Source organism: Lutra lutra, chromosome 13 (genome assembly GCF_902655055.1).
Source record: "Lutra lutra chromosome 13, mLutLut1.2, whole genome shotgun sequence".
NCBI lineage: Eukaryota > Metazoa > Chordata > Mammalia > Carnivora > Mustelidae > Lutra > Lutra lutra.
The window spans coordinates 75814506-75833829 of record NC_062290.1 but is presented as its reverse complement, the minus strand read 5'-3'; the positions used below and the strand labels follow the sequence as shown (position 1 = coordinate 75833829).

Below are 19324 nucleotides of genomic sequence, written 5' to 3'. Positions count from 1 at the left end.
CCTCTACAGCAGTATGCCTTCTGGGTCTTCCAGGAGCTTTACTTCCCGAATCTGTACATGGAGCAGACATGACTTAGGAAGACAATGGCCTGTGGCCACTCAGGACCCAAAATAAACAGCCCCTAATGTGACCCGGGTTTCTATGCCCAAACCAGCCCTGAACTGCACTCTGATTCATAAACCCCAGTTAAACCCCAAAGACTAAATAGACTGGAATTTTTTGGCAAATGGAGAGACTGCCAGGGGTAATCTTTTAGATTTGTTTTTGCTTGTCTTGTTAGATGTACTTTCTTCCAAAGTGTTTAATTAATGTTTAGGGGAATGGGTAAGCAAAGTGGAAAACCGTTTTTCTTCCTAAATTACCAATCTCTTTCTCTCTCTCTCTCTCTCCTAAATTCCGTCCATTTAACCACCTACTTATGCTGATGCCTACACCACTATAACAGCCTTCTTCTCAATCCCAAACTCTCAATCTGGCATTCTTCACCAGTGACCTGATGAAGCCAGCTGCTATGTGACCCTGAGAAAGCCACTCTCCCTCTCTGGGGGGAGCACATTTTTAGAATAACACTGTCCAGGAGAAACATAATACAAGCCACAAAAGTAATTCCAAACTTACGAGTAGCCACGTTATTTAAAAAAAAAAAAGTGAAATTCATTTTAATAATTATTTTGTTTAACCCAATATGTAAAAGGCTATTATTTTAACTTATAATCAGTATTTTATTTTTTTAATTTCTTTTTTTTTTTTTCAGATTTTATTTATTTATTTGACAGAGATCACAAGTAGGCAGAAAGGCAGGCAGAGAGAGAGGGGGAAGCAGGCTCCCTGCGGAGCAGAGAGCTCGATGTGGCACTCGATCCCAGGACCCTGAGATCATGACTTGAGCTGAAGGCAGAGGCTTAACCCACTGAGCCACCCAGGTGCCCCTAACTTATAATCAATATTTTTAAAAAATTATTACTCAAGTCTTTTACAATCTTTTCTTTCTAACGACGCCTTCAAAGTCCGGTGTTGATTTTACATTTCTCAGCGACCCCACGTCAACAGCTCAACAGCCAAAGGTTACCGATACACACTGACTGGAACACAACAGGCACCATCTCTCTTACAAACCTTTTAGCTCTAAACTGCCCAGATCCAAAAAGATGACTAGCCTCACTACAAATACCACTTCTAGCAGGTAGCCCCCCTACCCAAAGTTACCCTTCCCTGGGGCCTCCTTCCAGGCCAGTTTCAGTTTTCTTTCAGATCAGTTTCACTTTCTGCTTTTCCAGCATACATTATAAGAAAGGCCCACATAAACAAGCTTAAATTTTTAGTTATTTTTCCCAGCTGATGAAAAAAAAAACATCTCCAGCATCCAAAAATGTCTCTATTCTCTCTGGGTAATCTTAGTGCCCCAGCTAGGTCCACTGAGTTCCCAAATCTCTGAACCCAAAATAAAACAAAACGCCAACTCTCTGCAAAATTTCACCTGATAAAAATTCCCATCCTTAATTCACTACAAAAACATGGGCTGGTGGGAATTTGGCGGGCAGAGTGATAGAATCGCTAGCCCCTAGGGCACGCTGTCTTAGACAATAACATACCCAGGGAACTAGCCAGAACAACTCCGACTTTGAATGTTACCAGCAAACTGCCAGCCAAGGGCTTGTCCAGGGCCACTCCCCACCTCCTCCACTTTGCAGGACTCATTTCCACCCACAGGGGTTTCCTCCCCCACCCCTGGATACTGAGCCTCCCCCGCAGGGCGAGGGCTCACCCCTGGGAATCTCACCCCTGGGAATCAAAGATTCCATCCCTGATACAGAGCTCCCTTCACTAGAAAGCGGGTTTCCCCCCGTCTTCTATACTGGCTCGGGCTCCAAGCATCACCTGACTCCATTTATTCTCTTTAGCGAATATATGAAGCCTCCTTCTGCTGTGTCAGCCAAAATATTTATATCATTTTCCTGTGAACTCAATACTGTCTTCACCTCGGCCTCCCTCCTTTCCTTTTTAAGAAAAGAAAGGAGTTGTCGCCAACATGTTTCTCCAGTCCTTTGCTGTTTATGAAGCACTTCTGAGTCCATTAACTCACGTGATGCCTGCAGGAAACCGTGAGGGATATACAAGTGGACTGTTCTCCCACTTAGCGGATAAACAAACAGAGGCTCAGCGCCCAGTGGCTCCCGGGGCTGGGCAGGTCATATGTGACTGAAACGTGGGAACTGACTGCAACAGGAAAGGGCATACCCCATCCAATACCTACAGATCCCAAACTTTTTAAACCACCGGCCGGCAGGTAAAATGAAACAAGCTAAGGGACCAACTCACCTCGTGGGCACCCATCTGTGATTCCAAGTTTATATAATCTCCCAACAAGGCAGTTACAATTAGTGGACTAATGCTAGTTAGAAAACTCCATGTGTAAAAAAGTAACACCTATGTAGGGCTGTCGATCTAAAAAGCATTTTCAGGGGCGCCCCTGGGTGGCTCAGTGGGTTAAGCCTCTGCCTTTGGCTCAGGTCATGATCTCAGGGTCCTGGGTTCGAGCCCCACAATGGGCTCTCTGATCGGCGGGTAGCCTGCTTCCTCCTCTCTCTCTGCCTGCCTCTCTGCCTACTTATGATGTCCCACTGTCAAATAAATAAATAAAATCTTTTTCAAAAAGATAAATAAAGGGGCACCTTGGTGGGTCAGTGGGTTAAGCCTCTGCCTTCGGCTCGGGTCACAATCTCGGGGTCCTGGGATCGAGCCCCGCATCGGGCTCTCTGCTCAGCAGGGAGCCTGCTTCCTCCTCTCTCTGCCTGCCTCTATGCCTACTTGTAATCTCTGTCAAATAAATAAAATCTTTTATTAAAAAAAAAAAAATCTTTTAAAATAAATAAATAAATAAATTTTTAAAAAGCATTTTCAAAATAAATAAATGAATAAATAGGGGCACCCGGATGTCTCAGTCGATTAAGCGTCTGCCTTCGGGTTAGGTCAGGGTGCCAGGCTCCTGGAACTGAGTCCTGCATCAGGCTCCCTGCACTGGCGGGGGGTGGGGGGGTCTGCTTCTCGCTCTGCCTCTCACCCAGCTCTCATGCTCTCTCTCTCAAATAAATAAAGTCCTTTTTAAAAAATAAATGAATAAATAAGCATTTTCAAATACCTCCCCTCATTTGATTCTTGTGGAGGATGATTTCGGTCCCATTTCCCAGATGCAGAAATCAGGACTCTCAGGGGCTGAGAAATTCGTCTGTGATCTTCAAAATGTACAAACAGCCAATGTGTTGCAAACCCAGGTTATGGTCCAGGAACCCGAGTGCCCACCTTGCCCCTCTGCCATGCTATTCTCTACTCCACGAGTGAGTGAGGGACACTGCCCAACCGAGTGGTCCAGCCACCAGCATCTCCCCCTCTGAAATCTGATCACTCCGGGATCAGGCAAAGAAGCAGGTCACCTAGCCCTGCTTTGATGACAACCCCAAGGGTATCTAATTATAACAGGGAGGGAAGGGAGGAGTCAGAATCCTCTCACTATTTCTCAAGACCAAATTAACTTTAATTTCTTTTGACACAGCGCATGTGCAAATAATAGGAAAAGCACAATAAAAGTTAGGAGATCTGAGGCTTGAAATTCACCTCTACCTGGTCACTGAGGTTTGGGGCAAGGAACTCCACCTCCTGTCGGGGGGGGGGGGGGGGGCACTAGATCAGGAATGACAAACTGGCTTCATGTCCCATGCTAAACTCAGCTGACTGGTTGCACCATACTAAGAAGGACTCTGAGGGCACCGGCCAGACTCAATGGAAAAGACTGTCAAGATTGATTAGCAATGTCTGACACAGGCTCGTAAATGGGGGGCAGCGGTATGTATATATTACTTACTTACTTACGATCCCTGGTATAGGGACGATATACAAAAAAATGCGCTCACTGAAAGTGAAAAGCACTCTGCCCTTTACAAAACTTTCTTCTCACTATCCCTCACAACTTTTTACAAGAACCCAGTGCTGAGGGTATCATCCATTCCCACCATCCTCATTATCCCCCACTTTACTCATAAGGAAATCAAAGGGCAGGGAAATGAAGAACTCTGGCAAAGACCACAAAATGATTAAGCAGCAGAGCCAAGAGGGAAGCCAAGCCTTATCCCATCAACTTCAACTGGTTCATTCTACCCTTGGAAATGTCAAACTGGTATTCCACCATCCTTAGGACACTAAACCTCCCTCCCACCGACTTCTTACACCTTCTAGAGAAGGGGCACGGTAAAGTTATGAAACCCACCCAAAGACATGGAAGGAAAGGGGTACTAATTTAAAGTTCCAGATGCTTGTTCCCAAAGCCAAGTCCTGCCTTCACCACACAAGTGGAGAAGCCACACCCAGAGCTAAGTGAGGTAAACACGAGCAGGACTTGGAAGTCCCTCACGTCACCGTCCACCCCACCAGGAACAGGACACTCTACCTCAATTCCAAGATGCCTTCAAATGCTAAACACACCATGGGTTTTATAACATCCTTTGGTGGAGAAGAAAAGAAGTGGGAAGGTACTAACAGGAAACATCTATTGTAAAATACACCCCAACTTCAGAAATACGAGTATGTGAGTAACATGACCATCGAGGAAATACGGTCTCCCTCAGACTGGGATCCTGTGCTCACTGGCTGGGCTGGGCCGGAAGTATTAAAAGGGACAGTGTTTTATAAAGCTTACAGGAAAAAAATTGAGCAAAAAAAACAATGTTCTCAACTTTCTCCCATAGATTTTCCTCAAATCTCCGGCATCTGCACACCATAATCCGACCAAAGATGGGGTCTGACCGAACATCAAATATCACATTTAGCTGCAACACAGATAAGGTATGGCAGGTTCTCTGCAGAGAGCCCCCTGATGCCCCTGTTCCGGGGCCCATGACGAAGACAACCAGTTCCCGGAGCAAACACAGGGGCCTACCCAGCCCCTTGTACCTCAAGGTTTCCCCCCATTTCCATCTCTTTAGAAACGCTGAGACCATTCACCATTCCTGCCGATCAGCCATCTGGATAATGACCCTACCAGGCCCTTCATCCAATTTAAAGAAATCACTTATACAAGAGGAGTGAAGAGGGTAGGCAACTCTTCTAAAACTCCCCAAGACATGTACAGTCAAAGCATGTTACCGCCATCCAAGGAGTCCCCTCTGATTGATTAAGCCAGCTCTTTAAAAAAAAAAAAAAAAAAAAAAGTGCTTAGGGCTCCCTCGTAAAACAGTGCTTTTGACCAAATGGCCAAACCCAAATTGGTCACCTACTCTTCACTAGACTCAAATCTGACTGAACTGAGCTATTTCCAAAAATCAAATTAAGTCATCAAATATTTATCGAGCTGCCGCTCTGTGCCAGACCCTAAAATGAATAACCCATGCTCTCTACCCTCAAGGAACTCACACTTCAGCTGGAAGGAGAGAACGGCAGTCAAGCCACTCTCATCTGTGGGCCCACAGTGTTTGGGAAGTACTTCGGGGTGGGCACGGATAAAGTCTACCGGGAGTGGTGTCCGGGGCTGCACAGAACAGGACCTGCAGGGGGACTTGGGACGGGGTGGGGGGAGTGTCCGGAGAGGAATAAAGGGAAGGGCCCTAGAGACAGGAGGCCCAGGGGGAACAGAACCTCAAAGGCACACAGTTCACCCGAGATGAAGATTTATCCCTTTTAAAGACTGTGCCACAGGCTTTGAAACAAATCCAGGAATTCTGGGAGGACCTAGAGCATCCCTGGAATGAAAGCATTAAGAACACTTTGACAAGAAGGATGTGTAGGTCCAGGAGATGTCTCACCCTCGTCTGTTTTCAGATCAACAAATAAAAAAGTGGACAGTTTCTGTTGTTACCTAACTCCATCCTATTGAAGATGAGCTCCCAGGTTTCCAGAACTACCAAAACTGTGGTCACTGTGACTCGATCTCCCCCAACAGAGACCTACAGGCCACTGGGTCAAGAGGTAGCCAACAGGCCTCGATCACCTTCTAAGAATCACCTCCCAAGGACTGGTTGGGTCTTTCCCCAGGTGCTGCTTCGTTTAATTGTAAATCAACCCATCAAGGTAATTGTAAATCAACCCATCAAGGTCGGAATTATTTACCCCCTTTTTCCAGATAAAGAAGCTGTGAATCCAAAACCAGGAGTGTCCTTCCCAAAGTAAGGCAATGTTAACCATGCCATGGGGTTGGATTCTAAACTCTGATCTATCTGACCTCAAATTCCGCTTTCCATTACACCAACTGGGCGGAGGTCAGAAATAGTCTACGCCTCTGACCTAAGGCCCTGAGGCCTATCGGGGCGGGGGATTCTAAGGTGGTCCCATGTTCAGTTCAGACATGGATCCCACTGACAGACCATCTTTCCCTCAATGTCCTCCCTCCTCTCAGATCCCAGCCCTGGTCCCTCCCACCTGCTGTCTTCTGGCATCGTCATCATTCTTCAGGCCACACTTTATTTAAAACCCACCTCCTGCACCTGCACTTCTCCACTTCAAGGGCACGCACGCTGAGACACATCCTCCTGGGGTTTCTGGCCATCATTTGTCATGTTTAACTAAAGCATCTGGCCTGATCCTGGCAGAAGACTGAAGGAAGGGGTGTGGACCACTTCAGCCAGAAGATGCTGAACGATGGAACTCTTCACCACTACAGGCCAAACCACCACAGAGCATCTAGGGCTCAGGAAGGAAGTCCCACCAACAAAACCAAGAACTTTGAAAGATGTGTCACTAACCTACCGAGGCCACCCGTAACAACAACTAGACGGAACGCTGGTCTCTCCCTGTGCTGTCCAAGACGGAAGCCACGAGCCACATGTAGCTACTGAGCACATGAAATGTGGCTAGTCAGAAAAAACTTAATAGCTCCCAAAGGAAAAAAAAAAAAAAATCACGTTAGCAATTCTTTGTAAGGATGAGACCCTGTGAGAATGGTATGTTGTGGATATATTGTGTTAAATAAATTATATTATTAAAATTAATTCCAGGGCGCCTGGGTGGCTCAGTGGGTTAAAGCCTCTGCCTTGGGCTCAGGTCATGATCTCAGGGTCCTGGGATCGAGTCCCGCATCAGGCTCTCTGCTCAGCAGGGAGCCTGCTTCCTCCTCTCTCTCTGCCTGCCTCTCTGCCTACTTGTGACCTTTCTCTGTCAAATAACTAAATAAAATCTTTAAAAAAAATTTTTTTTAAATTAATTCCACCTGTTTCTTCTTACCTTCTTCAGGTGTCACCAGAAAGCTTAACATTATGTGTGTGGCTCACATCTGTGACTCAAATTCTATTTCTACTGGGCACTGCCACTCTGAGACATGGAACGGATGAGGAGACAAAGAGAAACTTGGGAGTTTTCAGGAAGCGCATACACCAAAATACAGACACTCGCAGAGTCCGACTAAAATTTAAATACAGCTCAAACACAAAGGCTGGAACTCCTGAAAAACTCCTACGACAATGTGAAGTAAAGTGAGGAAGACAAAGTTAAGTGATGCTGCTCACTCTCCCACCGAGACAGGCATTCCAGGCTTCTTAGAAAATCTCCTTTCTGGCTGCTTCCCCCTCCACACCTATCTTTCCAGGCTTCTCCAAGGCCAACAAGCTGGGGTGCGTGCCCAACCACCATGCTGCTGAAACTTCTTCCCAGGGGGCCCAAAAGGCAGGCTCAGCCAGGGGACAAACCATGTAGCACAGGACACCTACTCCACAGGGTTCACGTCAAAGTCAACTGGGATAATAAGTGAGAAAAGAAGAGACGGAGTGGGAAAGTGCAGGGTATTTGCAGCACATCAAGGTGGGTCATCAGTCCAGTATCTTGCCAACTCCTTAAACATGGCTCACTGTAGGTATGTCATGCACATTGCACATGGACTGGCAAATGGAAATAAAACAAAAGTTTCATGAGACGACACTTACCTTTCATATGTGCTATTCTATGCCTCTGCTATTTTCGTGTCCTATGTTCTAGTCCGTTCTTTTTTCTTTTTTTACGCTGACCGCGAGCCACTAAATTGATTTTGCGGTGGTCACAATTCGCAACCTAGCCCTGGCTATGGCGAATAAGAAGTGTAGTCCTCGCTCTGTGATCCACGCTGCCCACCACCACCACCCGCCTCCCCGCGCCCAGAATCCGGGCTTCCAGATGTGACATCAGGATCCTTCTCAACACAATGTCTAGGTAGATACAGCCAATCACTTGAAGTCAGAATCAGAGATGAAACCTATTTATTAATATCCTGATCCAAATCTCTCAAAAACTGAGGCTCGAAAGGAAAAAGTGATTTGCCCAAGGTAATACAGAAAGACCTTGGGTAAACTAGGACTCCTGTGGACCCACAAAGCCACTTCACTTAAATCACCAGGGAGGAGACACAACTGACCCCAAACATAACAAGAGCATGGAAAAAATTTAAATTTTCACCACAACCACGAAGAGTCAGCATATACATCTAGTAAAACATGGCAGGGGAAGTTCTTATCACCCCACCAAGGAGAAGACAGGAGGATTCTGAGGTCAGAGGTAGCAGCATGCCAAGAGCTGAGTCAAAGGTTGGGTTGGGGGGGAATTGTATGCAACAATGGAGGAGTTTTTCAAACTGTTTCTCAAATGAAACAAACCATTGGCCGTTTATTTTCTAGAACCAGGGAGAGGTCAGCCTTATGCTGACCAGCCATCTTTGTTGCCTTTCTTCTGCAAAGCAAGAACCCTTGTTCAAGTTCACCTCTGTGCAGGGCTGAAAGCATAAGCAAACCCTTTTTCCTAGCTTGGTCCAAAGTCAAGCTATAAAGCAGGCCCTTGAAATTTCAAACCTTATTAGAAAAAAAAAAAAAAAAAAAAAAAACCCTCCTTAGGCAGAAAAGCAAAACATTAAGTAATAAGAGTCTCTACTGTGAAACAGTATAAATGATCTTTCACCAAAATAACTCAGCCCATCATCAAATTACCACCCCTCAAGTCCAATTTGCCAGAATTTTTGCCCAATATTATAAGAGAGTTTGGTGAACAGACATAGGCTAATAAAAATGAGCTCATATATCCATCTCTGGCCACACTTCCATCTAAAATAGGAGGTGAGAGAGGCCAAGGCCTAGGTCGATCTCAGTCCTGGGAGACGCCAATAGAAACAAAAGAGAACTGACCCCGCCCCCAACAGTACCATCATGCACCTCTATTTCCTTTACAACAAACATGATCAGAATAACCAATTTTTTTTTTTTAATAAACGGAAAAAAACAAGTCTACAAAACAGAAATGATTTTCAATTCCTCGCCAGGGGTTCCCTTGAAACCACAGACAACACAACAAAATTTCAGCAGAATGGAATTGAAGGAATCTGAGTTGTGTGTCAGGAGACCCAGGACACACAAAGGGACGTGCTGCCATATTTTTAATTCCTTGCACCAGAAATAACCTGTTATCTACAACCCTGACTTTTTCTCAGATGCCCAGTAGGGGTGCCCACCTCCCCTTCCCCAACCCAGGGCAGAGCTCCCCTCCATCACTTGCTAACTCAGGCCTGTCTCATGAGGCCTCCTGAGCCCTTGGAAATTACAAATTCTTTGACCGTCCTAGGCATCGGCCTAAATAATTCAACAGAAAAAAAAATTTTTTTTAATTATGTTACTTTAAAAAAAAAAAAAAAAAACTTCATTCCAAATATGTCAGAATGTGGCCAGTCAGCCCTGAAGGATTTCGTTACTAAAAAAATAAAATCTCCCAAATGCAATGGTGATGATGGGAAATGTTGAACCTCTGCCATGGTCAAACATATTTCACAGAATTCGCATCCCCTCAGAAATTTGAATCCCCACAAAATGGGGTAGGAATCCATTAACTGGGGCCACCATTTTTTCCAAGACCAGCTGGTAGCTAGCGAAAGGGACACAGGGTTTCCCATCCTAGCCCTGTGTGACCTACATCAACCCCCACACAAGGTCCCACCAAGATCCCACCCTCCCAATACTAACAGTACTCCCCCCCTCCTCTGAACAGAAAAATTAAAACTTTTTTTTGGGGGGGGTGTTGTTTCAAAATCTCCATCAAGTTCAACCAGAAACTAATTCATCACAAATAACCCTTCGGCTCTGGGTGGGTTATCTTATTTTCCTCTGTCAAATTTCAATTCAGTCAATATTTGTCCTCTAAAAATAAATTTTTTTTTTGTTTTCACCTTCATTTGATTTCATTTTAATCCCAAGAAACTACGTCAAATACTGTCTGCATTTGTGCTTTCATGTTCCAAAGGCAAGTACCTCTGGGTTTGGCTTTGTGTCTATTTTAATTTTTTTTCCTTTAAAAAAATTAAATTTTGATGCTAGAATCAGCCGAATTGGTGTTTTACCCCATTTTTTCAGCAAACTTAAGTGTTCCACTAGAGAAGATGGATAAGAATCAGAATTTTCATCTCCTCTCTGTCCTCTCTTCTTTTATCTTTCCTTCTTAGGTCAGTAAAATTTGTGTTTTTTTAATATCACAGACCCCCCCCCCAAAAATGATCAAAGCGAATGGATTTTCTTTTCCCCTATGAAAGTAATCAAATTTGTGAAAAATACCAAATGCTAATGAACTACCAACCCCACATCACAATCAAAGAGGCCTAAAACCAATCTGGATGTTTTTTTTAAATAATAAATTTTTCAAACTGGAAGAGTAAGCAAGCACAGAGAAGGGAAAATTCTCTCCTACCAAGAATTCTTCAACCCTTGTCTTTATCAACTGATTCAGTTGCATGTCATAAAAAATGAGCTTCTGTGAATCCACTGTTAGTTTTTTCATAATAATGTTAATTATGCATATCTTATTTTAATGGCGGTCTCTCCTACAAATCTGTGGGCTACTCAATTTGTATAATGTAATGAATTTACATTCTTTTCATTGAATATTGCTCAAAAAAGGTTCCTGACATTTTATGGATAAAACAACAACAAAAAAAGAAATGCCTAGACCTTTCAGGAAACAAAATCTGAAAACAGTCTTAATTATCTCATCAAAACAAAAAAACAAAAAACAAAAACAAAAACAAAATACCACAAAACCCAACAAATGCAGGGGAAAAACACAGAATTTCACTCTAACTTTTTCAGTTTCTGTTTTTCTTTAGAACCTTGGGATTTAAATGCAGTAAAATGTACATGCAAAATTAGAAGAAGAAAAAAAAAAACTACAATTTTTGGGTGTGTCCAAAGCCAACATTTTGGGGTCTATTTTCTCTTTTAAATCCTTCCCTCTTGAAAACAGAAAAACTTTAAATATTGCCAAATGGTTAAATTAGTCTTTTCTGCCCGCTGGGCTAAACAAGTTCCAAATTACAATGAAGTACAATTTCTAATTGCTTCATAAAGCCAATTCTCCAGTTTTCTCTAAACTCAACAATTTCCCTTCTTTCCTCATTCCAATTAGTTTTTTTGTCAAACTAAAATGAGTTAGGAAGCCAAACTGATTTCGGTTTTAGGAGGCTTTCTGCTTTTTCCCCCTCAAAAACTGAATTCATTCAAATTCCAGCTTAATTTTCATTTACATATTATCTGGATTTGGCTTCAGAAATAAAAATTGTCTCCATGCTCCCAGAAAGATCAAAGTGAAAATTTTCACCCCAAAAAAGAAAAAAAAAGAATCCTTTCCCCCTCCACTGCCTTATAGTGCAAACTTTTGAAAAAATAAGAAATAAAAAATATTTCTTTTCAATTTTAATTTCTTTTTTTATTTACAAAATAGTATCCTCTAGGTGGCGTCGTTTTAATGGGAAAAAACTACCGTTTGAAGAAAAATTAGAAAAAAAAATTGAGAAAGGGAAATATGGCCTAAAAAAAAAAGATTGTTGCAAAGATGGGGGGGCCAGAGGGGAAAGACCTCCCGGGGGGTCATCAGGAACCCCGAGCGCAGAGGGGATCAGGGGGAAATTGCAAATTTGGGGGGGAGGGGGGGAAGAGCTGGAAGGGGTTGCATTTTTGCAAAATGTGAATTGTCCAAACTGAAATGGCTGCTCTGTTCTCTCGCCGCTTTGTTTTCTGGGCTCCGGTCCGAGCCCGGGGCTGGAGGGGGCGCTGGGTGGGGGCCCAAAGAGACCCCCGCGTCACCCCCAGTCTCCTCACGCCCCGCGGCGCCCGGGGGGGCTCCCCAGACCCCGACCCCCCGGTTTGCGCCCACAAAAAGCCCGCAAACGTGCCCAGGCACTTTGCATTTTGCAAATCTTGCAATGAAGTGGCGCAGCGCCCCGGGCCCCGGCCCCCCGGGGTCCCCCGCGCGGTGCATGCCCCCGGCCCCCCGTCGTACCTGCGGAGCCGCCGCGCCGCCCGGCTGGTTCATGGGTCCGTGCGGGAGGAGGCGGCCCCGGCGCGTCCTGCTCCTCCCGGGCCGGGCTGCTGGTGCGCGCACAATGCCGCTGCCGCCGCCGCCGCTGCCGCCGCCGCCGCCGCCGCTCCCTCCTCAGCCCGCCCCGCTCAGGCCGGGGGGGCGGGGGCGCTGGGGGCGCGCGGGGGGGGCGCCCGGCCCTCGCCCCCACCCCCGGCCCGCACCGGCAGCCGCCGCCGCAGCCGCCGCCGAGCCGCCCCTCGGGGGGCCGCCGCCGCCCCCCGCCGCCCTGCCCGCCCCCGGGCCGGCCTCGCCGCGCGGCCCGCGAGCTCCGGGCCTCGGCCTCGGCCTCCGCGCCGCACACAAAGCCGGCCGACCCCCGGGCGCGCCGCTCCGGTCCGCCCTCCAGCCCCCGGGCCGCGGCGCCGCCGCCCCCCAAACTTTCCCGCGCCGCGCCCTGCCCTCCCCGCGCCCCCCGCGCCCGCCCCCCGGCGCCCCTCTGCCCGCCCCCCGCTCGCCAGGCCCTCGCAAAGGTCATGTTCGCGGTGGAAAAAAAGTTTGGGGAGCCGCCTCTTGGCGGAACACAAGGGGTTAATGGGAACTCTTCTGCTCCCCCCACCCACCCCCCAAAAATCAGATTGGTTTTTAGAATAAAGTTTGAAGAGCTGGCCTTATGGAGGAATCGCGAGGCTCAGTGGGGATGTTCCTCTTGCCCCTGCCTGCCCCCTCCTCCAAAAAAAAAAAAAAACAACAACTCTAATGTCATTTAAAAATAAAAGTTTGAAGAACCAGCCCTGGGTGAGACAAGAGGGCTTAAGGGGACTCTTTTTAACCCCCCCAGTCAGATGGATTTTAAAAATAAATATTTGAGGAGCTGCTTTTATGTGAAATGCGGGATAAAGAGAGTATTTCTGTCTACCTTTGTCAACATAAAGAACAGATCTATATTAAAAACAAAAGTTTAAAGAACTGGCCCTGGGTGAGACACTAGGGGTTAAAGGTTAGGGGGGGCTAGCCCCCCTCCCATATCCCCCAATTAATTTGATATTAAGAAGAAAAATTTGAGAAACTCTATGTGAAATAAATTGTGAACAAGAATATTTCTATCCAACTCTAAGTATCAGATTTTTTTTTTATTTAAGGAACTGCCTCCCTATGACTTAGGAAGGTCTAACCAGGATTTTTTTTTTTTTTTTCTAACCAGGATTTTTTTTCCCTGTCCTCACCTCCCCAAAAAATCTGATATCTATCTATCTCTATCTCTCTCTCTCTCTCTCTCTCTCTCTCTCTATATATATATATATAATTTTTTTTAATTAAAAGTGTGAAGGATCTAGCTAGCCAGTAACAACACAAGAAGGATTACTGGACCCATCCTACATCTCTTACAGATGACTGATTTTTTTTAGAATAAAAATTTGAAGAACTGCCCATATATGAGATGAGAGAAATCCTTCTTTACCCCTCCTAAGAGAAAAATGTAAGGATTAAAAAAAAATAAGCCCACTAGAAATTAAGAATAGACAGGTATCTTTCCTCTGCTCCCACCTTAAAAAAAATTTTTTTTTCTAATGTTTAAAGAGTTGAATTGATAGGAGATAGGAAGAGGGGTTTTTTTCCCCAGAAATTTTTTCACTGCACCCCTCAGAAAAATTATTATTTTTTAAATGTCAGGAAACTAAGGAACAATATGGGAAAATAATCTCTCTTCCTGTAGAAGGAAAATATGGGACTAGAACCATACATAAAAGGCAGAGAAAATCAAGAGATGCAACTCTTCCCCAGACCAAACACACAGAGTTAAGAGGAACCTTCCAACCATTCCCTCCTCCGTAAAATGTTGGAGTCATTAGAAATAAAAAGTGGCCATTTCCCTCCCAGGCAGCCTGGCAAGTGCGTCCCTGGCAGAGATCTGGCAGCCTCCGCCAAGACTGCTGTCAGGCAGGCACTAAGGGGAGCAGGTCAGCCGGTGGAATTGGGCTCCCACGAGCCTCCTGCATATGTGATGGCCAGGCAGCCCCCTGCCCATCCGCCCCTCATCCGCCACGTGGCTGAGGCCTTGTTACCCAGAGAGATGCTCCAGGTTTGATGTCTCTCTGGCTCCATCCCTGTGTGAGGGTTTCTGTGCACCTGCCTCCAGGCTAAGACCCCTTCTCTACCCAGTGGAGCTAAGCCTATCTTCAGGCACCAAAGTTGAAAAGAAACTGGACCGGAATGACACTGAGTCTGGGTCCCCAGGGGCTCAAAACTGTAGGATACCAAAGTAAAAAAGAAATAACCCCTACCCGGGGTGCCTGGGTGGCTCAGTGGGTTAAAGCCTCTGCCTTCAGCTCAGGTCATGATCCCAGGGTCCTGGGATCGAGCCCCGCGTCAGGCTCTCTGCGGAGCCTGCTTTCCCTTCTCTCTCTGCCTGCCTCTCTGCCTACTTGTGATCTCTCTCTGTCAAATAAATAAAATCCTTAAAAAAAAAAAAAAAAGGAAAGAAATAAACACGACCGGGTAAATATTCACTGAGCTCTTACAGTATGCCAGGCATGTTGCGTCTAGTAAGGCAGACACACCAGAAAGGAAAGGATTGCTTGCAGCCGCCCCCTTCAAACTTCAGGAGCTCTGGGGGGGGGCCTGTTCAAACACACAAATTTACCAGGCCCCGCCCCAGAGTTTCTGATACAGTCAGGAGTAGGAACTGAGAGTTTGCATTTCTGACAAGTTCCCAGGTGATGCTGATGCTGTTGGTCTAAGGTCCACACCGTTTAAACCATTGCAAAATGGTGCCAACAGCCAAATGCACAGGTCCAGAAGAAAGAGGAAGGGCTCAAACCAGGGGAGGGGGGGAGATCCTGGGGGGGGTTTGTCAGCAAAGACTCCATGAGAAACACCATCCAGCTGGAAGGGTGGGGAGAAGCATCTTTCCTCTCTGGCTCTTAATCAGAGGGCAGCCTCTCTCAAGATAAAGGATCCTTAAATCCTTGGATAGGTTTGGGGATCCATAACTAAGCAATTTTATGTCTTAAGAAAATTTATGTCTATATGTGCATTTAGGGAGAGAAAAGCTCTGCCTTTCACCAGTTTCTCAAAAGGGTCAGTGACCCCAACCTAGAATGATCGGCAACTTAGAACAATTTCCAGGTAGAGGTGCCTGAAAAATCATCATGGGTCTTTCTCAACCTTCTCTTTCTGGAATCACTGCAAGTCATTTCTGCAACCCTGTTACCCACAGACCACAGGAACTGGACTTCCTCTCCCATTAGCACACCCTGACAGAGAGCCCACGGTGCATTCAACACCAACTAGAAAGGCATGTCTCAGCAAGGGTCCCAGGTCTGGAGGGTCTGTCCCTTTTTCACTCTGTCCCTGCTGCGCCATGAAGGGTATGCTAAGAACACAAAGACTGAGTCGAATACCTTCCTGACAAAATCCAGTTTCTAAATGAACACCCGCATCTCCCAGCCAATAGTGGAAACCACCCAGCCACCCAGAGCTGTGATCTATCCCTACTCTGGATATTAACAAAGGGTAGACTCACCACAAGCAGGGGTCTAGGAAGACGGAAGGACAGGGAGAGGAGCCTGTAGTGAGATCCCAGTGGGCAAAACCCAACCCGTTCAGTGATGGAACAGGCGCTGTAATATCACAGAGAAGGAATGGAATGGCTGTGGGTCACAGTTACTGAAAAACAGACACATATCTGAGGTGGCCGCTTAGTCCAGTGGGACTCCAAAGGCTTACCCATCCGCTAAGGGTGCATCATTCAACTACAACCATGTGTTCATCAGTTTCTGGAAACTTCTGTCCCTGTCCACGTCCGGTCTACTGCCTTCTGAATCAACAGGCCATACTAACACCTACATACCATCATTTTAAGAGCCCAGGCTATGATTTCTGAGCCTGGCTCTGGCCCTCCCATACCACCTGATCTGAAGCAGACAACGCAGCCTCCCCTTGCCTTCAGTGCCCCGTCCTTCAAAAGGCCCTCAGTAGTACCTGCCTCACAAGGGCCTGCTGAGGATGCAATGAGAGAAGAGATGTAAAGCTTTGAGAAGAAAGCACCCCATACACGTCCTCCAGTGGAATCACAGAAACGTGTTTCTCACCACTACCACTGACTGACTTGCTCCATGGTCCCAAGCTCCTGGCTTAACCTCTAAACCTTCGTTTCCATCTCTACAAAATGGTGGTCCCAAAACCTACCAGTCTTATCAACACTCTTTTAGTTGTAACCAGTAAAAACGAAATCATGCTAAACTTAAAAAGGGGGGCGGGGGTGTTTTGTGACATTAGGAGGTAGATCACCGTACCCACGGGCAGGAAATGAAACAAAGCTTCAAGAGGATTTGGAGCCAGAAACTAGAAAGTTATCAGGAATGGGGCTTGCCTTCTCCCTCCCTCTAGGCCATAGCTTTCTTTCCCTCTCTTTTTTTTTTCCTTTTTTAATATTATTCCCTAAATGTATTTTTCTGTAGGGAGAGAGGAAGAAGTCTCTGCACTGAGTCTCCCCACTGAGCAGGGAGACTGATGACGCAGGGCTCGATCCCTGGACTCTGGGATCATGACCTGAGCAGATGGCAGATGCTTAACCGACTGAGCCACCCAGGCGCTCCTCAGGGCCACAGGTTTCTTGACATTGCAGCCCTACGTCATTTTCTCTCTCTCTCCCTCCACCCTCCCTTCTTCCCTGCCTGTCTCCAGATGGATACACTCTGCGTCTCTGAGCACACAGTCCTCTAGGTGCCAACAGACGTTGACCAAGTATCTCTGTGCTTCAGTCTTAGGGCAGAGAATGTGATTGGCCAGGCTTGGCTAGACGCCACCAGGAGCCAATCACCCATGACTGAAGGGAGCAGGATCACATAATCCCCATAAACTTCTAGGACCAGTCCCTGAGGGAAGGGGTGTGGTGGGTGGGCAGATCCTTCGAACACCGAGCCTCTTAGAAGATTGTGAGGACTTGCTGAGATCAGGAGTATAATGGTGCCCAGCTCAGGGCCTGACATGCGGACACACTCAAAAGGTATGCTTCCTCCTGCTGGAGTCTGGAGACATTTGAGATAACCAGGAGTTGAGGATAGCGAGATGTTTGTCAGGTGTCAAGCTTTTGTCACAGGCTGCTGAGGGAAACAAAGAGACAGGAATTGTCCTCAGAAGTCACCTTTAGGTCCCAAACAGAACCTGAGGCTTGGCTAAAATTTTGTGGGTACAGTTTGGTGGAAAAGATCATTTTAGGGTGAAACAGTAGGTTCTCAAGAGTGTGAAACAGAAGGAAGGCAGGGAATTCACAAAATGGTGTCTCCTTCCCCAAGCTGAGCTTCTTTTTTTAAGCCCAAGCAATGAAGGAAGTACTCTTTTGTAACACCCCAGCCAGGGAAACTTGGGCTACCCAAGTCTCTACTCCATGGAAGAAAACCACACAATCCAATCTTATAAAATCTCTTAGCAATTTATCAAACAAGATGACAGCATTTTCTTACTTGACCCACTACTTCTCTGGAGTGGGCAGGGAAGGCACAATCACCCCCATTTTAAAAGATAAGGAATTTGAGGCTCAAGTCCTTGGCCAAATCAGCCAGTGGCACCCAGGTCTGATTCGTGCTCTCCCTCTTGTACCCCCACTGCCCTCTGTGGAACTTTCTGATGAATGGAATCAAAATCAACAGATTCTGTAAATCATCTGGCCTTGGCCCTAGAATTTTCCTCTTTTCCTTCCTCTCATGCCTCTCCCTCCCCTCCCTCAGCTTGGGAAGATGTGGTAGCAATTTACTTCCTCAAGAGAGGTCCTTGCAAACCATGAAGAAGTCTCTGGAGAGGAAGGTGTCTGAGCCCTTGGCAGTAGCCCAGGGTGGTAAGTCCAGGTTGAAAAACCAGAAAGAAGGAGGACCCAGCACAGGAGACCAGGGAATGGAAAGAGAAAGATCAAGCTGATGGCCCAGACCAAGAATCAGAATCAGGGCCAAATGTGAGTGGTCCAACTCTGGATTCAACACCAAAAGCTCATATGCATCTACAGTGTCCACAATGTTTCATAAGCCTGTTCCACAGAGCCTGCCATCCCATGAAACCTAAAGATAGTCTAGCATCCAAGGGAAGATCTCGCCCTGTCTCTGAAGTTACTCCTGTGTAGGAATCCCCACCCTATAGTCACCAGATTGTGACCTTAGCCACCATAAAAGCCTCGGTTCCTTCATCTGTAAAATGGGCACAATAAGGCACTTCACATAGAACGTATTAAAGGATTAATTTAGGGCACCTGGGTGGCTCAGTGGGTTGGGCCGCTGCCTTCGGCTCGGGTCATGATCTCGGAGTCCTGGGATCGAGTCCCGCATCGGGCTCTCTGCTCGGCAGGGAGCCTGCTTCCTCCTGTCTCTCTGCCTGCCTCTCTGCCTGCTTGTGATCTCTCTCTGTCAAATAAATAAATAAAATCTTTAAAAAAATAAATAAATAAAGGATTAATTTATGTTATGCCCTAAACACATGGTAGTTATTGTTCTAGTCCTGGCCCATTTTCACTTTAACATATATAAGGAAATGCAGGCACTGGGCGGGTGGGACAGTGGAGTCACCCCCATGTGGGCAGGGTGATCCAGCCAAGAAAGGAACAAGGTCGGCTTTGGAGGCACCTCCCCCAAGTCCAGAAGGTAAGCCCCTGGAGATGGCATCAATCCTGATTTTAGTTTGCTGGATTTCAGAAGTGGAGAAAGACCCAGGCCAAGCTGGTAGAAGCTGGCTCGTCTCTTCTCCTAATGCCATCTGGAGAACCCCAAGGAGGCTTTCATCTGTCCTTTCTGCAGAGCAGGGATTAGCTGACACTGTGGTATGGTGTGGGGTCAGGCTATGGATTCAGACTGCACCAGGCTCAAATCCCAGCTCGGCTCCTCTCTAGCCACATGAGCCTTAGCGTCTCACCTTCCCATCTCTGAGCCTCAGTTTCCCTAACTGCTAAATGGGAGTAACAACAGATACACCCATGTTTTCTAGGAAGATTAAACAATGAACGCCAGCACACGGTAGGTATTCTAGATGTTGGTGATGATGACTAATGACGATAAGCTC

General features: G+C 46.5%; 1 protein-coding gene across 19 annotated transcripts in view; it reads right to left on the bottom strand.

The window, feature by feature from the left end:
- Nucleotides 1–12394, bottom strand: part of ZNF618 (zinc finger protein 618) — a 186955-nt gene extending 174561 nt beyond the window's left edge. For all 19 annotated transcript variants that reach the window (XM_047700304.1, XM_047700307.1, XM_047700305.1 and 16 more), the window contains exon 1: nt 12260–12394. In XM_047700304.1, the coding sequence (XP_047556260.1) occupies nt 12260–12292 (33 nt within the window). In that variant the 5' untranslated portion in view covers nt 12293–12394. The remainder of the gene's footprint in view (nt 1–12259) is intronic.
- Nucleotides 12395–19324: the final 6930 nt, after the last annotated feature.